This window comes from Citrus sinensis, chromosome 4 (assembly GCF_022201045.2).
Source record: "Citrus sinensis cultivar Valencia sweet orange chromosome 4, DVS_A1.0, whole genome shotgun sequence".
Taxonomy (NCBI): domain Eukaryota; kingdom Viridiplantae; phylum Streptophyta; class Magnoliopsida; order Sapindales; family Rutaceae; genus Citrus; species Citrus sinensis.
In genome coordinates this window covers 14,539,494-14,562,837 of record NC_068559.1, presented here as the reverse complement: position 1 = coordinate 14,562,837, position 23,344 = coordinate 14,539,494, and the positions used below count along the sequence as shown (strand labels likewise).

Genomic DNA, 23,344 nt, shown 5'->3' with positions numbered 1-23,344 from the left:
CTTTCTTTTCTTTTCCCCTTCTCTTTTCTTTCATCTTATCTTTTACGAAATTGGGAAACCAAGAATGACAAGCGCCATGTGGGATTTGTTGCAAAATTATAAATATTTCAAATTCTTCAAATAACTTAAAATTAATTTATATACACACATACTTTCTTATTAAAAAAATAAAAACTAACGGAGAATTAATAGAATAAGCATTTATATAATATTATGTGATATTACAATATTAATTAATCATTTCATCCTCTTTCCTTTAGTATCATATAGAATATTGTAAAATCTACCTATAATTATAATCATATTATTAGAATCAAAATAATTTTATTACTATAAAGAGATTATAATTTAATAGAGTATATAATTATAAAAATTACTATTTTAAATTATTTATTTTTAATACAAGTAATATAGAAATAAAGACATAAAGTATACAATTTAATAATTAATTAATAAAACATCTTGAATCTAATATATGAACAAATATTAATAAGAGAAATAATGTTAGTTTCAGAAACTGATACATATTTTTAAAAAATTCAGATGTTTATACTTGTCATCATATATATGCTTAGCACTTAATACAAATGCTCTTCACCGTAGCAATCCATTTTGTTGTGCTTTTGTTTTTAGTCCCTGACACTTCATGTCCATTAAGCTTTGGTCAATTTATTATGTTATGTGCTTTAGTAAATTAATGTTTTTATTGATATTATTTTGATAGAATAATAATATTAAGGTCCTATGTTTTACTTTTTCTCAAATTAGGACATAGATACTTAGAAGGAAATTATGGAAAATGTTTTAGAATGATATATTTATATTTTACATTCAGAATGGACAAATCTTGGATGTCTATGGATCGAAGATCAAAAGATTATGAGATTGGTGTTGAAATATTTATAGATTTTGCAATGGTTCATGCAACAAATTCTAATCACATACTATGTCCATGTATGAAATGTGGAAATGTGAAACATCAGACTGTTGATGAGATTAGAGACCATTTGTATTTGAATGGTATAGACCAAAGTTACAATAATTTGATTTTGCATGGAGAAAAGGTTGTTAAGAAGCTATCAACTACTAGCAACACTCAATCTACAAGAGAATTTGAAACAAGAGCCTTTGAAACCGAATCTGTGGCCAGCACTGTAGAGATGATTCAAGGAGCTTATGATCATTTTGAAAACAACCCTAAACAATTTGAGAATTTATTGGCTGATGCTGAGAAAAAGTTATACCCAGGTTGTAGTAAGTTTACAAAATTATCTGCATTGGTAAAATTGTACAACCTAAAAGCAAGAAATGGGTGGTCAGACCGAGGCTTTTCAGATTTGTTGAAATTGTTAAGAGAAATGTTGTCTGACAATAATGAAATGCCTTGTTCAATGTACGAGGCAAAAAAAACCTTAAATGCATTAGGGATGGAGTATGAGAAGATACATGCATGTCCAAATGACTGTATACTTTATAGAAAGGACTATAAAGATGCTGTTATATGTCCTAATTGTGGTGCAGCAAGGTGGAAGTTGAAAAAAAATTCAACTGAGATGAAGATTGGTGTTCCAGCAAAGGTTTTATGGTATTTCCCACCAATCCCAAGGTTTAAAAGAATGTTTCGAAGTGTTGAAACTTCGAAAAATCTAACATGGCATGCCACTCAAAGGGAAACTGATGGACTATTACGTCATCCTGCAGATACCCCGGCATGGAAACTAATAGATCACTTATGGCCTGATTTTGGAGTTGAACCAAGGAACTTGCGACTTGCATTATCTGCAGACGGGATTAATCCATATAATTCTCTTAGTAGTAGGTATAGTTGTTGGCCCGTCATAGTAGTGACATATAATCTTCCTCCATGGCTTTGTATGAAGAGGAAATTTATGATGTTGACATTATTAATTTCAGGTCCCAAACAGCCTGGTAATGATATTGATGTCTACTTAGCTCCATTGATTGATGATCTTAAAATATTGTGGGAGGTAGGCATTGAAGCTTATGATGCTTATCGTCAAGAGTCTTTCACATTGAAAGCTATTTTAATGTGGACGATAAATGATTTTCCTGCTTATGGAAACTTGGCTGGTTGCACTGTAAAATGATATAAAGCATGTCCAATTTGTAGTGAAAAAACATGTGCAGTTCGGCTTGGCCATAGTAAAAAAATGTCTTATATCGGTCATAGAAGATTTTTACCACGATATCATCCATATCGGTTTCAGAAGAAGGCATTTAATAATGAAGAGGAAATTGAAATTGCTCCAGAACCGCTGAAAGGGGAGGAAATCTTGGCACGAGTTCAAAGATTAAATTTCTCGTGCAAATAGTCGTGCAACTGATATCAATGAAAGAGTTTGCTGGAAGAAAAAATCTATTTTTTTTTAGCTTGATTATTGGAAGTCTTTATATGTTAGACACACTCTTGATGTTATGCATATTGAAAAGAATGTGTGTGAAAGTCTTGTGGGGACTTTACTTGACATTCCAGGGAAATCAAAAGATGGTTTTGCAGCTCGTATGGATCTAGATGAAATGGGTGTAAGGAAAGAATTACTACCAAGAGTTGGCCAAAATGGAACAAAATTACCTCCTGCGTGTTATACTTTGTCAAGGGAAGAAAAGAAAAAAATTTGTAAGACATTGTTTGAACTTAAGGTTCCTGATGGCTATTGTTCAAATTTTAGAAATCTAATCTCATTGCAAGATTTGAAACTCTATGGCTTGAAATCTCATAATTGTCATGCTTTGATGCAACAATTGCTTCCTTTAGCAATACGATCCTTGTTACTAAAACATGTTAGATATGTAATAATAAGATTTTGTGCTTTTTTTAGCAACCTGTGCAGTAAAGTAGTGGATGTGTCAAAATTGGATCAAATGCAAGCAGATTTGGTGAATACTATATGCTTGTTAGAAAAATATTTCTTGCCAGCTTTCTTTGATATTATGATTCACTTACCAGTGCACCTTGTTAGAGAAGTCAAACTCTGTGGACCTGTTTACCTCCGATGGATGTATCCATTTGAGAGGCAAATGAAAATATTGAAGGATTATGTACGAAATCGAGATAAACCAGAGGGTTGCATTGCTGAATCATATATAGCTGAAGAGGCTATTGAGTTCTGCATAGAATACTTATCTGAAGTTGATGCAATTGGCATTCCACTGAAAAAATACAGATCTGATGTTGGATTACCTTTACCAGGAGGATGTGTTGTTAGAATAGATCGTAAATTATGGGTGCAAGCACATAGATATGTACTGGAAAATACAAATGAAGTTCAGCCGTATATCATGTTAGTAACTATTTCCTTTATCTTATATATATTAGTTATATTTTCTGTAATAGTTATAATCATTCTTATTTCATCTTTGATATCTTAGAGAGCATATGGAGTTCTTGAAGAAGAAATATCCAGCAAAGTCAAAGAAGGAAAAATGGCTACAGGATGAACATAATAGGACTTTCATATATTGGTTGCGTCAAAAAGTAATTAACTATATAGTTCATCCATAAACAGTTTTTTTGTTATTCGAAGATATTTGTATATTATTTATATACACTTTTTATTACTATCATATAGGTTGAAATTCAACTTAACGAATCAAGGAACAATATCTCGGAAGCCTTAAGGTGGATTGCACATGGACCTCGCCCTGAAGTGATAAAGTACCAAGGCTATGAAATTAATGGTTATCGTTTTCATACCAAAGAACGTGATGACTTACGAGTTGTACAGAACAGTGGAGTCTATTTAGAGGCAAACACATTTCAGATTTCAAGTGCTAAAGATAAGAATCCTGTGGTGGCAAATATGTCATTTTATGGAGTTATACAAGAGATATGGGAGCTTGATTACAACAAGTTCAAGATTCCTGTATTTAAGTGTGATTGGGTTGAAAACAATCATGGGATAAAAAACGATGAGCTAGGAGCTACGTTGGTAAACCTTAATAGGATAGGCCATAAAGATGATTGTTTTATTTTGGCTTCTCAACCGATACAAGTATTTTATGCTGAAGATCAACTCGATCCAAGGTGGTCTATTGTGATAGTGAATCCACGTAGGGAATATATAGATGATTCAAGAGAAGATCTAGGTGACATCATGTTAGAACATCAAAATTCTAGCAATTTGATGCCATCTGTTGAGTCATTTGATAAAATGAGTGATGACGATTTAGCTTACATCCGAACTGATATCAATGAGGAAACATTGGTTGAAAACGTTGATTAGAAAAAAAAAATGTAAGTTTTTTTTTCAACATATTTGATGTACTGAATTATTATTTTAATGTATATCATTTATTTAGCTTATGTGACCTATTATTCTTCTATTAAATTCTCATCAATTTTTTTCTTTAGTTGTTTTGCAGCAGGTTTATAAAACATTGCTACAGAAATGAGTTCAATTGTCAAAAAAAGAAAAAGTAGAGGTCGAACGAATTTACCTCAGCTGGTCAGAAATAGAAACAATGGACAAAAGCTTATAGTTGAGTATAACAAAAGAGGACAACCACATGGCAAGGTAGCGTACTTGCAAAGAGCATCTATTCTTGCTGGCACTTTGTATTCCTACATATTCTGAATAGATTTATTTATGTAACTACAAATATGTATGAGATATCTACAAGCGAAAACAAAAATTAATTAACCAAACCACAAAAAAGAATAAGACATTATAGGCGTCAATGATATGCTCAGTTAAATGCTAAATTTATACATGAGTGCAACATATAATGACAGAATACTTGGACCCCATGTGATTTTTTAAATCTTTCAACACAATTTTTCAAAGGGTTAATGTTCACTGTTCATCAAGCAAGAATATAATTTCGGATATGATTTGGGGTGTTTTTGACTTTGTGATGACCACATATTAAATGGAAAATGATATTTGAATAGTGGCAAGACAAAAACAATAACTACTGCGGCAAGAACATTACTATCATTTTTGTACAATACACATATTGCTATCTTCGAAACTTTACTTAGCTACAAGAGTTATATTTGATTGCAGTTTGTAAAATTTTCTAGACAGCTGCAGGATAAATTATGTGTATCAAACAAATAAACAACACTCTCCAGAATTAAAAAAATTATTATTATTAATTTAAGACATATCAAAAGCAAACAATTAATTATAGATATATACCTCAAAATCATTCAAGATGACAAATTGCTTAGGCCAAGCAACATGGGATCCAATGGCATGGCTAACAATAACTAACTCATCCCTGACAGGCCTTGGTAAAAAGGTATCCCCTTTAATTGCTATATCAACAGCCACACGAACATCCGTGACTGCCAATGGTACTCCATGCACAGTAGAATTAGGATCATTGTTTTCTAACATTGTACCTTTGGCTAAAATATTGTTTATGCTGCCCACTGCAAACATACATGATTTACCCTGCATCATCTATGAGTAAAGTATTAATCATAGCATTATAAGTGATTAAAATTTAAACTTTGAGATTTGGAATTAAAAAAACAAGAACTGCACTTATTTTTTATGTATACTTGTTTCTTCTTGAAGCACTCATTTTGCATATGTACTTGTTTTTTCTTGGAGCACTTTTTCTTCATTCTTGGTTCTTCGGAGCAGCTGCCTTTTTCTGAGGGAACTTTTGGTGACTGGATCGGTAGGACTCCATTCTTTCGGAATTCTTTAAAAAAATGCATCATTTGTTCTTGTACAATCTTCCCCACATTTTGCTCTAACAGAAATTTTTCTTGTGAAATTTTCTCATAATTTTCCTCTAGTTGAGTTATACGCTCTTGTAACTCATTGTTGGATGAGAAGCTTCGTTTTTTCCTTCCAAAGTATGAAGAAGGTGTGGCAAAACGTCCTCCAGTTCTTACTCGACCTGAACTTTCAGGGGTTCCTAAAGCTATTGTTAGAACATCATTCCTACCACCAGTAGCTATAACCCCTTCCTCACTTTTCTTTGTTAGCTCATCCTACATTTGAATAATAACAAGAAATCAGCAACTTTTTAGTTCATATGTTAAATTATTCAAAATCATATATTTATAAAACTTACTATTTCATCAGCCTTTTCTCTAACGACCTCGCTCGTGTATCTACCTTTCTTATTTTTACGTGCTGCTTTCCATAAGGTAGAGCGACTAATTTCTTCATTGTTTCCAGCAGCTTGTTGCTATATATAAATTTAAATGAATTAAAGTGATACATAACTTTCTTAATTCAGGTGATAGACTGAAAAGGAAAGTTATACATACATATAAATGTTTGTGTACATACCAATTCCTCCTTTAATCCCACATAGCCTTTCCTTGAAAGGCAATGATTGTATATATTTTTTGCCCTTCTTTCTCTATATTTTTGGCTGATTTCCTGCATTCAATAATCAAGGTAAATACGCAAACAATGAAAAACATACATTTAATTCAAAAAGTTAGTCAATACCTCAAATGCACTAGAAGTTCGATAACGTACGAAAACTTCCCAATCTTCTTGCTCGATAAAATCATACATTTTAGGCGGGCATTTCAGTGCCTCTGGCTTATCTTTATATCTCTTGATATATTTAGTGGTGAGTCTATTCTTGAAGGTTCTCCATTTATTCGCAGCTGAAGATAAGAATTTGCCTTGAAGCTCACCATCCACCTCAAAAGAGAACTGGAATATGCATAGCATGTTTAAAAAAAAATTCAGAAATTAAATAAATGAGTATTAGTTCAGGAAAAGGGCTGTAAACACATACTTTTATGCATTCCCATATCTTTTCTTTGGTCTCTGATGGCACTTTGCTCCAATCTTCATAAGAAATTCGAACCATGGTGCGTGCCAAGACACCCAAAAAGCTAAACAATCGTGTTGCTACCTTGCCATGTGGTTGTCCTCTTTTGTTATACTCAACTATAAGCTTTTGTCCATTGTTTCTATTTCTGACCAGCTGAGGTAAATTCGTTCGACCTCTACTTTTTCTTTTTTTGACAATTGAACTCATTTCTGTAGCAATGTTTTATAAACCTGCTGCAAAACAACTAAAGAAAAAAATTGATGAGAATTTAATAGAAGAATAATAGGTCACATAAGCTAAATAAATGATATACATTAAAATAATAATTCAGTACATCAAATATGTTGAAAAAAAAACTTACATTTTTTTTTTCTAATCAACGTTTTCAACCAATGTTTCCTCATTGATATCAGTTCGGATGTAAGCTAAATCGTCATCACTCATTTTATCAAATGACTCAACAGATGGCATCAAATTGCTAGAATTTTGATGTTCTAACATGATGTCACCTAGATCTTCTCTTGAATCATCTATATATTCCCTACGTGGATTCACTATCACAATAGACCACCTTGGATCGAGTTGATCTTCAGCATAAAATACTTGTATCGGTTGAGAAGCCAAAATAAAACAATCATCTTTATGGCCTATCCTATTAAGGTTTACCAACGTAGCTCCTAGCTCATCGTTTTTTATCCCATGATTGTTTTCAACCCAATCACACTTAAATACAGGAATCTTGAACTTGTTGTAATCAAGCTCCCATATCTCTTGTATAACTCCATAAAATGACATATTTGCCACCACAGGATTCTTATCTTTAGCACTTGAAATCTGAAATGTGTTTGCCTCTAAATAGACTCCACTGTTCTGTACAACTCGTAAGTCATCACGTTCTTTGGTATGAAAACGATAACCATTAATTTCATAGCCTTGGTACTTTATCACTTCAGGGCGAGGTCCATGTGCAATCCACCTTAAGGCTTCCGAGATATTGTTCCTTGATTCGTTAAGTTGAATTTCAACCTATATGATAGTAATAAAAAGTGTATATAAATAATATACAAATATCTTCGAATAACAAAAAAACTGTTTATGGATGAACTATATAGTTAATTACTTTTTGACGCAACCAATATATGAAAGTCCTATTATGTTCATCCTGTAGCCATTTTTCCTTCTTTGACTTTGCTGGATATTTCTTCTTCAAGAACTCCATATGCTCTCTAAGATATCAAAGATGAAATAAGAATGATTATAACTATTACAGAAAATATAACTAATATATATAAGATAAAGGAAATAGTTACTAACATGATATACGGCTGAACTTCATTTGTATTTTCCAGTACATATCTATGTGCCTGAACCCATAATTTACGATCTATTCTAACAACACATCCTCCTGGTAAAGGTAATCCAACATCAGATCTGTATTTTTTCGGTGGAATGCCAATTGCATCAACTTCAGATAAGTATTCTATGCAGAACTCAATAGCCTCTTCAGCTATATATGATTCAGCAATGCAACCCTCTGGTTTATCTCGATTTCGTACATAATCCTTCAATATTTTCATTTGCCTCTCAAATGGATACATCCATCGGAGGTAAACAGGTCCACAGAGTTTGACTTCTCTAACAAGGTGTACTGGTAAGTGAATCATAATATCAAAGAAAGCTGGCAAGAAATATTTTTCTAACAAGCATATAGTATTCACCAAATCTGCTTGCATTTGATCCAATTTTGACACATCCACTACTTTACTGCACAGGTTGCTAAAAAAAGCACAAAATCTTATTATTACATATCTAACATGTTTTGGTAACAAGGATCGTATTGCTAAAGGAAGCAATTGTTGCATCAAAGCATGACAATCATGAGATTTCAAGCCATAGAGTTTCAAATCTTGCAATGAGATTAGATTTCTAAAATTTGAACAATAGCCATTAGGAACCTTAAGTTCAAACAATGTCTTACAAAATTTTTTCTTTTCTTCCCTTGACAAAGTATAACACGCAGGAGGTAATTTTGTTCCATTTTGGCCAACTCTTGGCAGTAATTCTTTCCTTACACCCATTTCATCTAGATCTATACGAGCTGCAAAACCATCTTTTGATTTCCCTGGAATGTCAAGTAAAGTCCCCACAAGACTTTCACACACATTCTTTTCAATATGCATAACATCAAGAGTGTGTCTAACATATAAAGACTTCCAATAATCAAGCTAAAAAAAAATAGATTTTTTCTTCCAGCAAACTCTTTCATTGATATCAGTTGCACGACTATTTGCTTTTTTTTTCCCTAACGAGAAATTTAATCTTTGAACTCGTGCCAAGATTTCCTCCCCTTTCAGCGGTTCTGGAGCAATTTCAATTTCCTCTTCATTATTAAATGCCTTCTTCTGAAACCGATATGGATGATATCGTGGTAAAAATCTTCTATGACCGATATAAGACATTTTTTTACTATGGCCAAGCCGAACTGCACATGTTTTTTCACTACAAATTGGACATGCTTTATACCATTTTACAGTGCAACCAGCCAAGTTTCCATAAGCAGGAAAATCATTTATCGTCCACATTAAAATAGCTTTCAATGTGAAAGATTCTTGACGATAAGCACATAAGCTTCAATGCCTACCTCCCACAATATTTTAAGATCATCAATCAATGGAGCTAAGTAGACATCAATATCATTACCAGGCTGTTTGGGACCTGAAATTAATAATGTCAACATCATAAATTTCCTCTTCATACAAAGCCATGGAGGAAGATTATATGTCACTACTATGACGGGCCAACAACTATACCTACTACTAAGAGAATTATATGGATTAATCCCGTCTGCAGATAATGCAAGTCGTAAGTTCCTTAGTTCAACTCCAAAATCAGGCCATAAGTGATCTATTAGTTTCCATGCCGGGGTATCTGCAGGATGACGTAATCGTCCATCAGTTTCCCTTTGAGTGGCATGCCATGTTAGATTTTTTGAAGTTTCAACACTTCGAAACATTCTTTTAAACCTTGGGATTGGTGGGAAATACCATAAAACCTTTGCTGGAACACCAATCTTCATCTCAGTTGAATTTTTTTTCAACTTCCACCTTGCTGCACCACAATTAGGACATATAACAGCATCTTTATAGTCCTTTCTATAAAGTATACAGTCATTTGGACATGCATGTATCTTCTCATACTCCATCCCTAATGCATTTAAGGTTTTTTTTGCCTCGTACATTGAACAAGGCATTTCATTATTGTCAGGCAACATTTCTCTTAACAATTTCAACAAATCTGAAAAGCCTCGGTCTGACCACCCATTTCTTGCTTTTAGGCTGTACAATTTTACCAATGCAGATAATTTTGTAAACTTACTACAACCTGGGTATAACTTTTTCTCAGCATCAGCCAATAAATTCTCAAATTGTTTAGGGTTGTTTTCAAAATGATCATAAGCTCCTTGAATCATCTCTACAGTGCTGGCCACAGATTCGGTTTCAAAGGCTCTTGTTTCAAATTCTCTTGTAGATTGAGTGTTGCTAGTAGTTGATAGCTTCTTAACAACCTTTTCTCCATGCAAAATCCAATTATTGTAACTTTGGTCTATACCATTCAAATACAAATGGTCTCTAATCTCATCAACTGTCTGATGTTTCACATTTCCACATTTCATACATGGACATAGTATGTGATTAGAATTTGTTGCATGAACCATTGCAAAATCTATAAATATTTCAACACCAATCTCATAATCTTTTGATCTTCGATCCATAGACATCCAAGATTTGTCCATTCTGAATGTAAAATATAAATATATCATTCTAAAACATTTTCCATAATTTCCTTCTAAGTATCTATGTCCTAATTTGAGAAAAAGTAAAACATAGGACCTTAATATTATTATTCTATCAAAATAATATCAATAAAAACATTAATTTACTAAAGCACATAACATAATAAATTGACCAAAGCTTAATGGACATGAAGTGTCAGGGACTAAACACAAAAGCACAACAAAATGGATTGCTACGGTGGAGAGCATTTGTATTAAGTGCTAAGCATATATATGATGACAAGTATAAACATCTGAATTTTTAAAAAATATGTATCAGTTTCTGAAACTAACATTATTTCTCTTATTAATATTTGTTCATATATTAGATTCAAGATGTTTTATTAATTAATTATTAAATTGTATACTTTATGTCTTTATTTCTATATTACTTGTATTAAAAATAAATAAGTTAAAATAATAATTTTTATAATTATATACTCTATTAAATTATAATCTCTTTATAGTAATAAAATTATTTTGATTCTAATAATATGATTATAATTATAGGTAGATTTTACAATATTCTATATGATACTAAAGGAAAGAGGATGAAATGATTAATTAATATTGTAATATCACATAATATTATATAAATGCTTATTCTATTAATTCTCCGTTAGTTTTTATTTTTTTAATAAGAAAGTATGTGTGTATATAAATTAATTTTAAGTTATTTGAAGAATTTGAAATATTTATAATTTTGCAACAAATCCCACATGGCGCTTGTCGTTCTTGGTTTCCCAATTTCGTAAAAGATAAGATGAAAGAAAAGAGAAGGGGAAAAGAAAAGAAAGATAATCCAATTAAAAGAAAGAGGAGAGGTCAAGTTGACGATTATGAAGAAAAAGAATAGAAGTCGTGAGGTTCTGAGATTGATAACTGATTAAATTTCAAAGGAGCATGACATGATTCGACCAAATTTGTAACTTCCCTAAAATATTAATCCCCAGAAAAAATTTTACTGTTCATCCATATTTTCAACATTTGCTATTCAAATAGAGTAAATTAGACAAAGAAAAGAAAAGAAAAAACAGCACATGTAGGCCACCCACAATCAAACAATCTATCATTTTTTTTCTCAAACATGATTAAACAAAAGGAAAGAAAGTACCTTTATGTGGGGATCGAAACTTTTAAAATCCAATATACAAGGTAGCCGAATGCTTCAACAATTTCCTTGATAGTGATGTGGTCCCAAGCTTTACAATCTTCTTGCCAACATGTGTGGTCCAGAGCTTCCAGATTTCTTCCCAATTTGTCTTCACTTCCACTATGTGTGAACAGTTAGGGTTTACGATTTTGGGTCTATATAAATAATGGGTGAAATTAAGAGTTTGGAACTTGGAAATAGAAGATAGGAAGATGTTTTGTATGGGCAAAGGGGAATTTTACAGAGAAAGAAAGTCACAGAAGAATGGAGGCTGAAACAAAGAGACAATGATATTTCGCGGTAGACAAAGAAAATAAAGAGGGAAAGTGGCTTTTTATACTACAAACTAAATGACACATTTTATAAAGAAGAGTCACCTTTTAATTAACTAAAGATGACTTCTTATTTAGTGGTGAGTCATTTTTATGTCATAAATAAAAACAATTTTATAATATATGACTTCCAAAAGTAAATAAAAGTCATCTAAACTAATAGATGACAATTAATAATATGTTTGTCATGTATTACATGTCATCTTTGTCCTGTTTTGTAGTAGTGATACTATTCATTATGAACAATCTACAGTTTACTTATCAGACCACTCAAATATTTCTACCAATATAATATGTTGGGTTTTTTCTTTTTTGGTCGTTGTGTACTTTTGAAATTGTCAAACTCATTTGAGAAGATTGAGCAATAGATAAATTTTAACAAATGTAACTACTAAAGAAAATGAATTAGGAGACAATTTGTTTAATTCACGTGATATTTGAGATTTGATATACAGATAGGCCTTTAGGCAAAAATAAACAGGATTATTTGTGGAATTGCTATGGTGTTAATAGAAGTAATGTGATATTTTAAATTATTTTATTGGGTGTGTTTAGAAAATGAGTTCTAAGAGATTAATAATGGGTGCCAATAGACCCACTCTAAAGGTTATTTCAAAGTTGTACCACCTAATATTTTAGATACTTATATCCCTAATTGGCTTAGCAATGAGCCTAATCTTTTAGAAGTCCAACCTTTTAAACTTAGGCAACTTGTGCTTTTTTTAAGCCCAACTATAATTTTTTTTCTTTTTAAAAAATTTTTAGATTATTTTTAAGGATAAGACTCTAATTCCTTATTCTATATTAATAATATTATATTATTATTCTCACATTTTTATGTTGAACTTGGTTGTAAGGAATTTAATAAATTATTTTTTATTCAGTTGTAAGAATAATATAACATGTAATAATCTAACCAAATTAACAAGTAAATAAATCAAATACAAAATACTAAATTAATACGAAATAGAGATAAAGATTAGTAGAGTGAGTGGTGATGGTGTGTGTATTTCAATTTTTAAGTGTCATATTTTTTAATTTTAAAAACTATTTAAGGGTCAAGGGGAGGTTAGGGCTTTTTGTTGAGAACCTAACCCTAACATGGATATCATCTGGCTTAATTTATTGAGCCTTAACCAACCCTTGCCATCATATGTTCAGGTTAAAGCCCTAAAAATTAGGATTGTGTCAATCCGGCTGAAGGCTCGGTTGGACAATCTCATAAATACTAATTAAGGTAATGGCCATAGTCAACTTGTACGTAATTTTGAAATACTAACTAAGTAACCCAAGAGGGGGGGTGAATTGGGATTTTAAAACTTAAGCTAAATAAAACATACAACAATTCAATTTATTCCCTTAATGAAATAAAAAACAATAAATTTAATAAAACATAATAATAAATGAGTAAGGGAAGAGAGAGCAAACACAATGATTTTTACGTGGTTCGGCAATCCCCGCCTACGTTCATGTCTCCAAGCTCACCCAACTTGATGATTTCACTATCCAAGTCTCCCAAGGCTTCAAATGCTTACAATTGACTTTCAAGGTGTCAATGAACCTTTACAACAAAGAGATTATCTCCTCAATCTCTTCCCCCCAAATTTTCTCACACTTGTACACTCACAAATTTAATGAGAAATGAATATTACAACAAACAACTCTCTTTTAGAGTAGATATATAAATTGAAGAACAAAGATGATTCAATATTTTATAATTTGCGAAATGAGAGCTCAATATATGTCGTGTGTTTTTTGTTTTTGCTTGCTTAGATTACCAAAAATGAATTGGATTTGAGTTTATATAGTTTGATCTAAAAAACTAACTGTTATGCACATTTTGGTCATAATCGGCTTACCGTTTATGGAATCCGATTAGCCGCTTTTATGTTACCATTACAGTAAAAATTTGAATTTTAGAACATCCGATATGCCGCTTTCGAAATCCGGATAGCCGTTTATGTTCTAGAAACTTACTGCCCAAAATTCGCTCTTTCGCTTGTAAAATCCGGTTAGCCGCTTGCTACAGTAACTGCTACAGTGAACTATTTTTTAAAATTATAGTTTGATCCCAGAACTTTTTATAACTGTATTATGGCCCAAAACGTTATAAATTTTACAAATATGTCCAATTTCAGAATCTCTAAATAATGCTTGTTATTACCAAAACCTTTTGAAATTATGATATAGCACAAAATACTATGAAACTTTTCAAATAAGTCCTCCAAAATTTCAAGCAATAATTGTTGATTTCAAAGTTTTCAAAACTCTTTCAATTAAACCATAAAATCTTTATAATGTGAAAATAATGATTTATTTAAAATGTATAAAAAATAATTTGAGCTTAAAAGATTAATCATTCTTAATCTTATTTGTTATCATCAAAATCAACATTATGGAAACATATATGTTAACAATCTCCCCCTTTTTTATGATGACAAACATTTCATGTATTTAAAGAATGATTTCACAAATTGCTCCCCATAAATGTATTCTTCTCTTAGAATTTGCCAATTAGCTAAATTATCAAATTTAAATACATGCATTTTTCTCCCCCTTCATCATAAAAAAGAAAACTTAATTGACAAAGAAAAAGAGTAGCAAATTTTTATAAATTTAAAAACATGTATTCTTCTCCCCCTTCATCATCAAAAATAAAACTTAAAGGAAAAGAATAAGAGTAGTAAATTTGTTACCCATGTTGTTCGAGTAGAAATTTTGATAGAATCTCCCCCTAACTACAAGCATCACCTCAAATACAAGTTTAATAATATTACAACCATGTAATTATTGTAACATAAAATTATCATATAAAACAACCATGTAATCAAATCATCATCATATCCCAAAATCATCAAAATCATCACTATAATCAAAACAATACTCAAAGTGCATATTATTCTCCTCCTTTTGACAACATCGAAATGATATATTATTTTGTCTCCCCCTTTGGACAACAAAAAAGTTCAAAATGCATATTATCCAAAATCATATTATATGCTCCCCCTAAATATATGGCCAATTTAAAATTTTAACCAAAATAATTTTATCCAAAAACATATCATATTTATCTCCCTCTTCATCATAAAAAAGAAAAGATAGATAGATGGAATCCAAACAAGATCATCCAAAAAAAAAATTTTATTCAATAAAGATATTACCCTTTTTGTGCGAACAAAAATTTTGGCAGAGTCTCCCCTTAAAAATGAACAATTCTTCAAATACACAACATGGTTAAAAACACTTCTATATAAGCTTAAACAATTATAACAAACCAACAACTCCATCAATTCATCAAGCAACACACATATAATCATCAATCATCAAAATTATCAAGAAATCAATTTTAATAGTATTAATAACAAGATTAAAGATATTAATAAATTTTATCATCTCAAGTTCATGCCGAATTTTTGAAAACTATTTTTCGCAAAGAGGTTTTGATTTGTTTACCAAATTAACATACAAAAGTTATAAGAACATATTATCAACTATCCAAGCTCCATAATTACTAATCACATTTTAGAAATCAAAACAAGTAAACTCATCAAAGATCTAATGTGACATTTCAATATAACTTAAAAAAAGTTATATCCTTAAAATTCTCTAAGTACGTGTATTTTTTTTTCGATATCATTAACAAGTAATGAATATTCAACAATACATCGATAAAATACAAAAAAATGCATCCATTCACCAATCATAGATTGCATAAGATCAAATTTTATCAAATACAATGTAATCATCAAAGCACATTTTTTATCATCAAAACTTAAGTAAAGCATAAGTACATAATGGCAATATATAGATCATCAAAATCAACATAACTATTAAGATAAGCCATCATTATGAGCTAAAGAACAAGTGATCAAATCCATTATTACAAATGCTTCAAAGATTGAGAATTAAAGCATATCACTTATTTATCATGCTTAAGCATTGCATAATCATTAAAATCAAACAAATCCATCATGATGAGTTGACAAGCTATCATCATATATATTTATCCATGCATCATGATTATACACAATAATAATTCAATTATGTAAACATACTAGCATACTTTCGTAAATTCAAGCTATTATCCATCCATCATGATCTATTCAACAAAATCAATATGGCAAGAATTGTTACCAAAACAATTAAATCATCTTACTCGTCATTTTCTCTTAGATCATGATCAAATGATTATCCTCATAAGCTTTCATCAAGGAATTTTCTGTCATTCCTTGATTGTGGTACCTACAAAGAAAACATTCACATTGTGCCCTTTGGTACCCAAATACTCTTGAGTCCTTGAGTGTTAGCAATAATTTCTTTTGGAACCCAAATACATTTTGCTCCATAATACGAATTTCTTTCAATTTGACATTTATTCTTCATGTGACCATCTTGATTGCAATGGTGGCATACAACTTGTTTGTTAATAGAGGTACTCTTCACAAAGTAATTCTTATAATACTTTTGTTTCAAATTTGGCTTATAGCCAATACCTCCTTTGTCAAACACACATTTTTGTGAATTAAGCAAGTTATCCAATATCTTTTGCCCATTTATAAATTTTAAGACAATCTCATTTAATTCATTGCTCTTCTTCTTAAGCACTTTATTTTCTTTCATTAATTCATCAACATGTGATTTTTCATGCTCATATGAAGTACTTTATTTACATTTAAATGATGCAATCCTATCATGTAACATTTCATTATCTAATTCTAATTCTTTGATCTTTTCATCTAATGAAACATTGTATTTTTGTAGGGCATCTTTTTCATTTTTCAAGTCATTTACATGTGATTTTAGGTGCTTGTACGAAGTGCTAGATTTCTCATTTGATAATGCAGTTTTATCATGTAATGTTTTTTTTTCTAATTCTAGGCATGTAATCTTTGCGCTTAGAGATTCATTTTCATTTGTGAGCTCTACCATTTTCTTTTTAAGACATGCATTCTTTTTACCAATTTTCATCCACTCACCATACAATTCTTTAAAAGCATCATGTAATTCATCATAAGTAGGAAGATCATTTACCTCATCAAGTTCATCATCTGATTCATCTCCAATTGCCATAAGTGCCAAATTCGACACTTCATGAGATTCCTCCTCATTTTTAGTCTCCTCATACACAACTTCAAGTTTTCTGCATATTTCATAAGCATTAGAACAATTTGAAACTCTATGGAATTCCTTTTTATCTAAGGCACAAAATAAAGCATTCATAGCCTTGGAATTTAAAGACATTTTTTTCTTATCCAACTCACTTAAAGCATTCTTCCTAGGAATGAATAAATCATCACAAACAACTTCCCAAATTTCATAATCTAAAGCTTGTAAATAAATTCTCATCCTATTTTTTCAATACGAGTAGTCATTTCTGTCAAAGAACGGTGGTCTAGTTGTGGACTGTCATTCCCTAAAGGTTGAGTCATTTTGGGTTGCCATGGATTTTTTACTCTAGACAGTTAAGTCCTAACAAGAGAACCAAGCTCTGATACCAAATAAAATACTAACTAGGCAATCCAAGAGAGGGGGTGAATTGAGATTTTAAAACTTAAGCTAAACAAAACATACAACAATTCAATATATTCCCTTAATGAAATTAAAAAACAATAAATTTAATAAAACATAATAATAAATGAGTAAGGGAAGAGAGAGCAAACACAATGATTTTTACGTGGTTCGACAATCTCCGCCTACATCCACGCCTCCAAGCTCACCCGGCTTGACGATTTCACTATCCAAGCCTCCCAAGGCTTCAAATGCTTAAAATTGGATTCCAAGGTGTCAATGAACCTTTACAACAAAGAGATTATCTCCCCAATCTCTTCCCCCAAGTGTTTCTCGCACTTGTACACTCACAAATTTGATGAGAAATGAATATTACAACAAACAACTCTCTTTTAGAGTAGATATACAAATTGAAGAACAAAGATGATTCAATATTTTATAATTTGCGAAATGAGAGTTCAATAAATGTTGTGTGCTTTTTGTTTTTACTTGCTTAGATTACCAAAAATGAATTGGATTTGAGTTTATATAGTTTGAACTCAAAAACTAGCCGTTATGTACATTTTGGTGATAATCAGCTTACCATTTATGGAATCCGGTTAGCCGCTTTTATGTTACCGTTACAGCAAAAATTTGAATTTCAGAACATTCGGTATGTCGCTTTCGAAATCCGGATAACCGTTTATGTTCCTGAAGCTTACTGCCCAAAATTCGATCTTCCACTTGTAAAATTTGGTTAGCCAATTGCTACAGTAATTGCTACAGTGCACTATTTTTTAAAATTATAGTTTGACCCTAAAAGTTTCCATAACTGTATTATGGCCCAAAACGTTATAAATTTTATAAATAGGTCCAATTTCAGAATTTCTAAATAATGCTTGCTATTCCCAAAACTTTCTAAAATTATGATATAGTGCAAAATACTATGGAACTTTTCAAATAAGTCCTTCTCCAAAATTTCAAGCAATACTTGTTGATTTCAAAATTTTCAAAACTCTTTCAATTAAACCATAAACTTGAAAAACAACTAATTTCATAAAATCATTTTTCCATTAAATATAAAACCTTTATAGTATGAAAATAATGATTTATTTAAATGTATAAAAAATAATTTGAGCTTAAAAAATTAATCATTCTTAATCTTGTTTGTTATCATCAAAATCAACGTTATGGTAACATATATGTTAACAAATTTTTGCCTCTTGCTTCATCAAACATTTTGTACAAATTTGTACATTATTTGTTATATTAAATTAAATATACACATACTATATCACTAAATCAACCACATAAATAAGAATATACAATATATATAATCATATCTAAATCACGTGCAGAAAAATATTTGTAAAATAGAAGCATATTGAATTTTATTTAGCTTGAATAAGGTTAAAAGCACGGAATGTATTTGCACCATCATCATCTATAAATAAATGGCAGTTAAAAAAAAATAAATGAAGAGGTCTTAGTACACATATATGATGTAACATTCCCTTTGATAATTCTAAAGAAAAGTGTGATTGTGTATTTTGTTTAATATTCTCGATTCTACTTGAAAATATAATCGAACTTGTTCTAAATGTATTTATTGGAATACTTCAAATTTAGTGAAGTCTTTCTAATGCAGCAGAAGTTTAAAGTTCAAAATATTCCATTGATTTTAGAGAATACTGGAATAAAAAAAAAATAAACTAACTACACGTTGATTCAAAAGAATACCACAAATTTAAGGGTTAAGACTCGTTGATTCCGCAAAATACTGAGAATTAACTGAACTCAAATACTCACATAGAGATTTAAAAATTGAAAATATTATTGAACTCGAATATGCTTTCAAAGGCTATAAGGATATTTATACTAGTAGTAAATATCCTAAATTATGAAGAAAAAGGAAAATAATGTTCTAAACTAGAAAGGAAAATAAAAGTCCTAAACTTTAGTTAATAAGGAAACATATCCTAGTATAATATGGATTCCTAATCTGCATCATTCCCCTAATAATGGACATAATTCAAATTGTCAGTAATAGCATCTTCATCACGATCACCTAAGGAATAAGATGCTTGACATTGAATAAATCTACGGTGCGGATATTACTAGGAAGCTTCAGTCTATATGCATGAGGATTTATCTTCTCGATAATCTCTAAAGGTCCGATTTTCCTAGCAGAGAGCTTGTTGTACTCACCAACTGAGAATCCTTCTTTGGTTAAGACAGCCAAACAACATCTCCCACCTGAAATTCTAAAGCTCGATGCCTTTTGTTTGCCTTAATTTTATAACCTCCGGTAGACTTCTTCAAAGACTCTTCCGTAGTTGCATAAATCTTTTGAAGTTACTCAATAAAATCTTCTACCTTGTTGCTTTTGTAGACTAAATCCGAAATTGGAGCCAAGTCGATGGGAGCTCATGGATTATATCCGTAATTTACCTAAAAAAAGCTTAAACCAATACTACGCTTAACTGCACGGTTATAAGCAAACTCGACTTGGTATGACTTTTAATCCCATGTCTTCAGGTTGTCGCCAACTAGACTAAGTAGATGGTTTCCTAAAGAGCGGTTGACAACTTCGTTTTGACCATATGTTTATTGGTGGTAAGCACTTCCGAAGTTCAAGTGAGTGTTAGTCAACTTCCACAATGTTTTCCAAAAATAGCTAAGAAATCGCGTATCTCGGTCAGATACTGTAGAACTCAGTAAACCATGCAATCTATAGACTTCCTTGAAGAATAAACAAGCAACATTCAAGGCATCTATAGTATTCTTATAGGCAATACAATGAGCCATTTTCAAGAACCAATCCACAACAACAACTATTGAATCCATACCCCTCTGAGTGTGGGATAATCCCAAAATAAAAGTCCATGCTAATGTTAGCCCAAGGTTGTGTTGGAATCGACAGTGGCATAAATAACCCATCATTAGTTACAGTGCCCTTGGAAACCTGACTAATACAACAAGTCTCGACATAGTGATAGACATCATGCCTCATGATAGGCCAAAAATAAGTGTCAGCTATTAAAACTAAAGTTTCGTCACAACCTATATGCCCTTCGTTATGTAACTCTACAATAATATTCAGTCTTAAACTTAAGTCAGGAACACATAACTGATTACCTTGGAAAAGGAATCTGTCATGTAAATGATAGTATGATCAGAATCCTGCAACAACATCTTCTAATAAAGAAGCAAAGAAAGGGTCAATAGCATATAACTCTCGAAATATGTCAAATTCGAGGACTTGATTATGCATTCATGTGAACAACAAAGTTTATATACTAAGTGCATCTGCTACCCGGTTGAATTCATCAGAGGTATGCTTTATTACAAAAGTAAATTGCTGAAGGAATGTTGTCCATGTGGTGTGTCGGTGAGAAAGCTTGTCTTGACTATTGAGATGCCTCAACGCGGCTTGGTCAGTGTATAAAACAAAGTATCTATGAATCAGATAATGACGCTAATGTTCTAATGCTTGGACCACTGCATAAAACTCTACGTCATAAGTGTTGTAGTGTGCCTTTGCTCCATTTAATTTCTCACTAAAATAATCTATTGGCTTACTCTGCTAGCCAAAAATATCTCTAATGCCTACTTGGGTGCATCACAATGCCCCTCACAAGTGATAGAAAAGTCTTGTAGGGCAAGTACTGGGGCCATAATCAACTTCTGTTTTATAACCTCAAACACCTTAGTAGCTTCTTCAGTCTAAGAGAATTGTCTTCATGCAATCTGTGATTGGCTCCATAATAGTACTAAAATGAGGAATGAATTTCCTATAAAAAGATGTCAATCCATGGAAACTTTTGAAGGTAGATAAATTAGTTGGTTGTGGCCAATCTCGAATAGCATCCACTTTTGATTGATTAACGGATATACCATCCTGGGACAACATATATCCCAAAAATAATACTTTCTCTGTCTAGAAAATACTGTTGTTTACTGTTGTGTATAAATATCTTGCTCTTAAGGCTAAAAATGCTTCTCTCAAATGTTGTAAATATAACTCGTAACTGGCACTATATATAAGTATATCATCAAAGTAAACAACTGAAAACTTTCCAATGAAAAGCAAAGAACTTGATTTATAACTCGCATGAAAGTACTCAGAGCATTGGATAAGCCAAATGGCATTACCAACAACTCGTATAACACTTCACGAGTTTTAAAGGTTATTTTCCATTCATCTTCAGGCTGTATTAGAATATAATGGTAGCTACTTTTTAAATCAAGTTTGGTAAAAGTTGTTGCTCCATTGAGCTGATCTAATAAGTCATCTAATCAAGGGATTGGAAAATGATATCGAACTGTAATTTTATTGATAGTTCAACTATCCATGCACTTCCTCTAAGAACTATCTTTCTTTGGAGTCAACAAAGCAAGAACTGCACAAGTACTAAGACTTTCATGAATAAATCCTTTTTTTTAGTAATTCTTCCACTTGATGCCTCAATTCCTAATGTTCTATAGGAGTTGTACAATAATGAGGTCGATTTGGTAAAGTTGAACCTGGAACCAAATCAATCTGGTCTTATATATCCCAAAGAGATGGTAAACCATGTGGTAGCTCGTTAGGAAACAAATCCTGAAATTCCTCTAATATAGGTGTCACATCTTCAAGAATATTCGAATTACTGTGACTCTCTTTTCTAATAAAATATAGACCCTCTTTGTCTTTGTTACAACATCTATAAACTACTTTTTACCTAACAAATAATCTTAGTAGGAGAACGATCTTAGTGCTGTTAAACATAATATTGTAGGTATTTATTATCCCATCATACACTATGTTTCGATCATACTGCCAAGGTGTACCCAATAATAGATGACAAAAATCCATAGCCACAAAATCACGCCAAGTTTTGTCTTTATAGATTGAACTAATGGATAAGGAAATTAAACAATGTTTTGATACTGTCCATGTGAGCTTGTATAGAGTTTGATGAGGTTCTGTCTTTAAATTTAGCTTTGTTAAAGTTTTTTCTAAAATAACATTCTCGTAACTGTCTAAGTTTATGATCATACGCCATTCTTTTCCCCCAACTATGCAAGTAGTCTGAAAAATATTTTGTCGTAACCATTTTTCTTTGTCTTGACATTTAAGAGTGAAGAATTCACGATTTCCGATCAACATTGGTCTGCTATCACCATGTTCTTCAACTGATTGTGCACTACCACTACTATCAAAAGTTGGGTCTTCAGCGAACACTTCGGTTTCTTCCTTCTAATAGTCTTCACTTTCCTCAGTACCTACGAATAAGCTTTTACCATATTTTTCTCATTTTTTACATTCAATCATTTGGTGCCCACTTTCTCTGCAATTAAAACAGCGTAATCCCGATCATGAGGATTGAGTTTTGCTGCTTTAACCATTTTCACTAGATTCATTAGTTTTATTTGGAGGATTTGAAGGAGTGAAATTACGGAATTGGGAAATCGGGTTGGAATTATCACGAACAACACTTGGAACTCCAAAAGTTTGAGTCACTAGTGTGTTGGCTAAATTGTTTCTCTAATTGTAAAGCCTGTCGGTGTACTTCTGAGACAGAATATGGATTGAATAAATTCAACTGGTCTTAAAATTGTAATAGTAGGCCTTTAATGCAGTAGGAAACATGTTTCTCTTCTGTCTCTATCAAGTCATTGTGCGCTACCAACCAATGGAATTCTGTGGTACAATCATCTACTAATCGATTACCTTGCCTCAAATTATACAGTTGTTGGTATAGCAATTTAGCAAAATTG

General features: G+C 31.6%; 5 protein-coding genes across 14 annotated transcripts; 2 read left to right on the top strand and 3 right to left on the bottom strand.

Moving 5' to 3' along the window:
• Positions 1–387: 387 nt before the first annotated feature.
• On the top strand, positions 388–4,534 carry LOC127901922 (uncharacterized). Of its 2 annotated transcripts, none has more exons than XM_052440114.1 (4): positions 388–3,302; positions 3,391–3,496; positions 3,591–4,255; positions 4,384–4,534. In XM_052440114.1, exons 1-3 carry the CDS (start codon positions 2,437–2,439, stop codon positions 4,242–4,244), a joined length of 1,626 nt encoding a protein of 541 aa, XP_052296074.1. In that variant the 5' UTR covers positions 388–2,436; the 3' UTR covers positions 4,245–4,255; positions 4,384–4,534. The 2 variants fall into 2 exon arrangements, with proteins under 2 accessions (XP_052296074.1, XP_052296073.1); XM_052440113.1 differs by having other exon boundaries at positions 4,373–4,534.
• Positions 837–2,108, top strand: LOC107177880 (uncharacterized). The gene has a single exon (XM_015532402.2). The coding sequence runs from the start codon at positions 837–839 to the stop codon at positions 2,106–2,108; it is 1,272 nt and encodes a 423-aa protein (XP_015387888.2).
• On the bottom strand, positions 4,396–12,080 carry LOC127901923 (uncharacterized). Of its 9 annotated transcripts, none has more exons than XM_052440122.1 (11): positions 11,724–12,080; positions 8,092–8,407; positions 7,898–8,003; positions 7,139–7,803; positions 6,739–7,021; positions 6,441–6,653; positions 6,276–6,368; positions 6,055–6,171; positions 5,531–5,971; positions 5,163–5,420; positions 4,396–4,582 (listed from the first exon to the last, which is right to left on the bottom strand). In XM_052440122.1, the coding sequence occupies exons 5-11, from the start codon at positions 6,982–6,984 to the stop codon at positions 4,460–4,462; spliced, it is 1,491 nt and encodes a 496-aa protein (XP_052296082.1). In that variant the 5' UTR covers positions 6,985–7,021; positions 7,139–7,803; positions 7,898–8,003; positions 8,092–8,407; positions 11,724–12,080; the 3' UTR covers positions 4,396–4,459. The 9 variants fall into 9 exon arrangements, with proteins under 9 accessions (XP_052296082.1, XP_052296078.1, XP_052296075.1 ...); XM_052440118.1 differs by having other exon boundaries at positions 5,163–5,429; positions 8,092–8,412; positions 11,724–12,079; XM_052440115.1 differs by having other exon boundaries at positions 5,163–5,429; positions 11,724–12,079.
• LOC107177903 (uncharacterized) lies at positions 7,150–9,236 on the bottom strand. The gene is made up of 4 exons (XM_015532445.2): positions 9,085–9,236; positions 8,092–8,973; positions 7,898–8,003; positions 7,150–7,803 (listed from the first exon to the last, which is right to left on the bottom strand). Exons 1-4 carry the CDS (start codon positions 9,234–9,236, stop codon positions 7,150–7,152), a joined length of 1,794 nt encoding a protein of 597 aa, XP_015387931.2.
• On the bottom strand, positions 9,371–10,570 carry LOC107177904 (uncharacterized). The gene has a single exon (XM_015532446.2). It carries the CDS (start codon positions 10,568–10,570, stop codon positions 9,371–9,373), a length of 1,200 nt encoding a protein of 399 aa, XP_015387932.2.
• Positions 12,081–23,344: the final 11,264 nt, after the last annotated feature.

Excerpts from the sequence above, each read along its gene's own strand:
- LOC107177880 (XM_015532402.2), top strand. The coding sequence starts at position 837 with ATGGACAAATCTTGGATGTCTATGGATCGAAGATCAAAAGATTATGAG.
- LOC107177904 (XM_015532446.2), bottom strand. The coding sequence starts at position 10,570 with ATGGACAAATCTTGGATGTCTATGGATCGAAGATCAAAAGATTATGAG.
- LOC107177903 (XM_015532445.2), bottom strand. The coding sequence starts at position 9,236 with ATGTCTTATATCGGTCATAGAAGATTTTTACCACGATATCATCCATAT. Across the intron at positions 8,974-9,084 it reads GTTCAAAGATTAAATTTCTC|ACACACTCTTGATGTTATGC; the intron begins GTTAGGGAAAAA and ends TTTATATGTTAG. Across the intron at positions 8,004-8,091 it reads GAAGTTCAGCCGTATATCAT|AGAGCATATGGAGTTCTTGA; the intron begins GTTAGTAACTAT and ends TTGATATCTTAG.
- LOC127901922 (XM_052440114.1), top strand. The coding sequence starts at position 2,437 with ATGCATATTGAAAAGAATGTGTGTGAAAGTCTTGTGGGGACTTTACTT. Across the intron at positions 3,303-3,390 it reads GAAGTTCAGCCGTATATCAT|AGAGCATATGGAGTTCTTGA; the intron begins GTTAGTAACTAT and ends TTGATATCTTAG. Across the intron at positions 3,497-3,590 it reads TATATTGGTTGCGTCAAAAA|GTTGAAATTCAACTTAACGA; the intron begins GTAATTAACTAT and ends ACTATCATATAG.
- LOC127901923 (XM_052440118.1), bottom strand. The coding sequence starts at position 6,984 with ATGAGTTCAATTGTCAAAAAAAGAAAAAGTAGAGGTCGAACGAATTTA. Across the intron at positions 6,369-6,440 it reads GAACTTCTAGTGCATTTGAG|GAAATCAGCCAAAAATATAG; the intron begins GTATTGACTAAC and ends TATTGAATGCAG. Across the intron at positions 4,583-5,162 it reads TCATCTTGAATGATTTTGAG|GAATACAAAGTGCCAGCAAG; the intron begins GTATATATCTAT and ends CAGAATATGTAG.